At 45.9% G+C, this 2855-nt stretch overlaps 1 protein-coding gene across 3 annotated transcripts in view; it reads left to right on the top strand.

The window, feature by feature from the left end:
* LOC108229391 (sodium bicarbonate cotransporter 3-like) overlaps positions 1-2855 on the top strand; it is a 35047-nt gene that overhangs the window by 2101 nt on the left and 30091 nt on the right. For 2 of the 3 annotated variants that reach the window (XM_037980194.1, XM_037980193.1), the window contains exons 2-5: positions 707-847; positions 920-1058; positions 1437-1597; positions 2033-2221. In XM_037980194.1, the coding sequence (XP_037836122.1) occupies positions 1567-1597; positions 2033-2221 (220 nt within the window). In that variant the 5' untranslated portion in view covers positions 707-847; positions 920-1058; positions 1437-1566. Of the gene's footprint in view, positions 1-706; positions 848-919; positions 1059-1436; positions 1598-2032; positions 2222-2855 lie in introns of those variants that run through there. The other variant, XM_037980192.1, reaches the window with a different exon arrangement.

The raw sequence follows: 2855 nt of genomic DNA, 5'->3' as shown, positions 1-2855 counted from the left end.
CAGACAGATGTTCTTCAGGCTTCAGCTGATATTTACAGACAGATGTTCTGCTAACTTCAGCTGATATTTACAGACAGATGTTCTTCTGGCTTCAGGTGATATTTACAGACAGATGTTCTAACTTCAGGTGATATTTACAGACAGATGTTCTAACTTCAGCTTATATTTACAGACAGATGTTCTGCTAACTTCAGCTGATATTTACAGACAGATGTTCTAACTTCAGCTGATATTTACAGACAGATGTTCTAACTTCAGCTGATATTTACAGACAGGTGTTCTTCAGGCTTCAGCTGATATTTACAGACAGATGTTCTGCTAACTTCAGCTGATATTTACAGACAGATGTTCTTCAGGAAGCTACGGAGGCTCTGCTGGGACAAACTGTGTCAGCACAGAATAATGTTAATAAAATAAAAATTAGTTGAAAATTGATTCAGAATCGTCTGCATCTACAAATAAATTATACCCTAATTCATTGACATATTTTAAAAAATAATCTTTTATTTCTGTTAGCTCTAATAAAATAAATAAATCTTTCCTGATTGGATCATTCACCTTTAAATTTCAGTTTTTATTTCCATGACCAGAAGTTGACTCTTTATTGAAATCAAGTTATTAGATAAAACAAATGGTTCCACAGTGAAATAAATAAAGTCCTTTTAAAGCCCAGGTCCAGGTTTTGACTCGTCTCTTTGTCCTCCAGGCCACCGAGCCGTTTACGTTGGTGTCCACGTCCCTTTGGGCCGTCAGAGCCGGCGGCGGCACCGGCACCGAGGACACCGACATCACCGGAAACGGAGGGACCGCTCAGACAGGGAGGACGGACGGGAGTCGCCCTCCTACGGTGAGTGTCTCCTGGATAAAACCCTGATGATGAGGAGTGGCGGAGTGACGAAGAGTGTGGTCGTGTCTGCAGACACGCCGTCTCAGAGGGTCCAGTTCATCCTCGGGCTGGAGGACGACGATGAGGAGCACATTCCCCACGACCTGTTCACCGAGCTGGACGAGCTGGCCTTCAGAGACGGAGACGTCCAGGAGTGGAAGGAGACGGCCAGGTGAGATGACTGTGGACTCACTTCGTCTTCATGGGTGCAGATGAACTTTTAACGGGTTCTGGACGGATATAAAGTCTAAGTTTGGTGGGAAAAACGAGGTTTAATCAGCATTAACCTGTTATTTATATCGGACTGGTGGTTTGAGCTGAAGTTGTTTCAGTTCAGTTGGAACCTCTTCATCCATCCACCAGGTTTAGTTTTCTACTCTTCATCACGAGGAGGAGCGTGTGGTGTTGGACGGCCTTCAGCAGACAACATTCAGAACATGTCAGATTATCTAAAACAGTCTAACTGCTGTTTCCTGCCAAGTCGCTGCTCTCTGAGCTTATTAATAGAGTTATACTGAGCAGCCGTGCCTTCATGCATCCTTCTCCTCAGGTGGCTGAAGTTCGAGGAGGACGTGGAGGACGGCGGCGACCGCTGGAGCAAGCCCTACGTGGCCACGCTGTCCCTGCACAGCCTGTTCGAGCTGCGCTCCTGCATCCTGAATGGCACCGTGCTGCTCGACATGAGGGCCAACGGCATCGAGGAGATCGCAGGTCCGAGGTTCTGGTTCTGACCCTGCAGCAGGAAGAGTCTGGATTAAATCAGGAGTTATTACAACCTTTAAACTGATCCAGAACCTTCCTGTGTAATCTGTTGGTGTTCTGGATCAGATGGTCTTTCAGAGTTTTTCTTCCCCTCAGTTTCCGTCCTGTCGGCTGATGTGTCAGACCTGAAACAGCAACAAATAACTGTTTTTATCTACCAGCTGTTTCAGAACCACAGTGTTGGAGCTGGAATCTTATTTTCTGTTGAACTGTGCATGTCTGGTGTGTTTCCTGGACTCCGACTCTGAATAAAGATCCAGTTTCAGCTTTGAGTCGTCTGTTAAAAGTCGACGCAGCTGCTTCTGGTTCTGTCTGGGAAGGGTCAAAGGTTAAAAACCTTCCTCCGAACATCATCAGCTGACCCCGTGTCCCTGTCCCCCACAGACATGGTGATTGACAGCATGCTGGCGTCGGGTCAGCTGGAGGAGGGGCTTGAGGAGAAGGTGAGAGAAGCCATGTTGAAACGGCACCACCATCAGAACGAGAAGAAGCTCAGCAATCGCATCCCGCTGGTCCGGTCCTTCGCCGACATAGGCAAGAAACACTCCGACTCCCACTTACTGGACCGAAACGGTGAGGGGCCCCAACGCTCTGTCAGTCCGACACTCGGTTCTGAAATGACCCGGTTCCTCACAGGTGAAGGGTCCGAGTCGAGCAGGAAATGAGAAGTTCTCTCTGTTCAGCTGAAACTTACTTACTGTGTTTAGTTGAAGACTGAAGGTCTGTCAGTTCCTGACGAGCTTCTTGGTTCTTCAGTCAGATTTTAACTCCTGACGACAGAACCTGGTTTCATTTCATCATCAGCAGAACTTTGAGTCACTGCTGATCATTTCACTGTTAAAAAGGACCAAACTCTACAGTTTGTTAAAAACAGAAAACCAGAGAAATATTCTGTTTCATGAGTTTATTTGATTTTCAGCTGAGTTGATGGGCGACACGAGGAGCCATTTTTGCATCATTGTTTAAAAGAATAAAGTGTTAAATCTATTAAATTTTCTCTTTTAAATGTTAGAATCTCACAAAGCTCCCTTTAATTCCCTCGTCTAATCAAATCAGCTGATATGTGTGAAAAAAGTTGTTTTTCACACAAACGCAGCTCAGATTAATGAGATTAACTGTTTCCACTTTCCACTTTTGATTGGCTGAGGTAACGGGGTGATTTCAGCCCGTCCCAGCTGATTGGCTGAGGTAACGGGCCGACTTCAGC

Source organism: Kryptolebias marmoratus, linkage group LG16 (assembly GCF_001649575.2).
Source record: "Kryptolebias marmoratus isolate JLee-2015 linkage group LG16, ASM164957v2, whole genome shotgun sequence".
Taxonomy (NCBI): Eukaryota; Metazoa; Chordata; class Actinopteri; order Cyprinodontiformes; family Rivulidae; genus Kryptolebias; species Kryptolebias marmoratus.
This window is presented reverse-complemented; position numbering and strand designations above follow the sequence as displayed.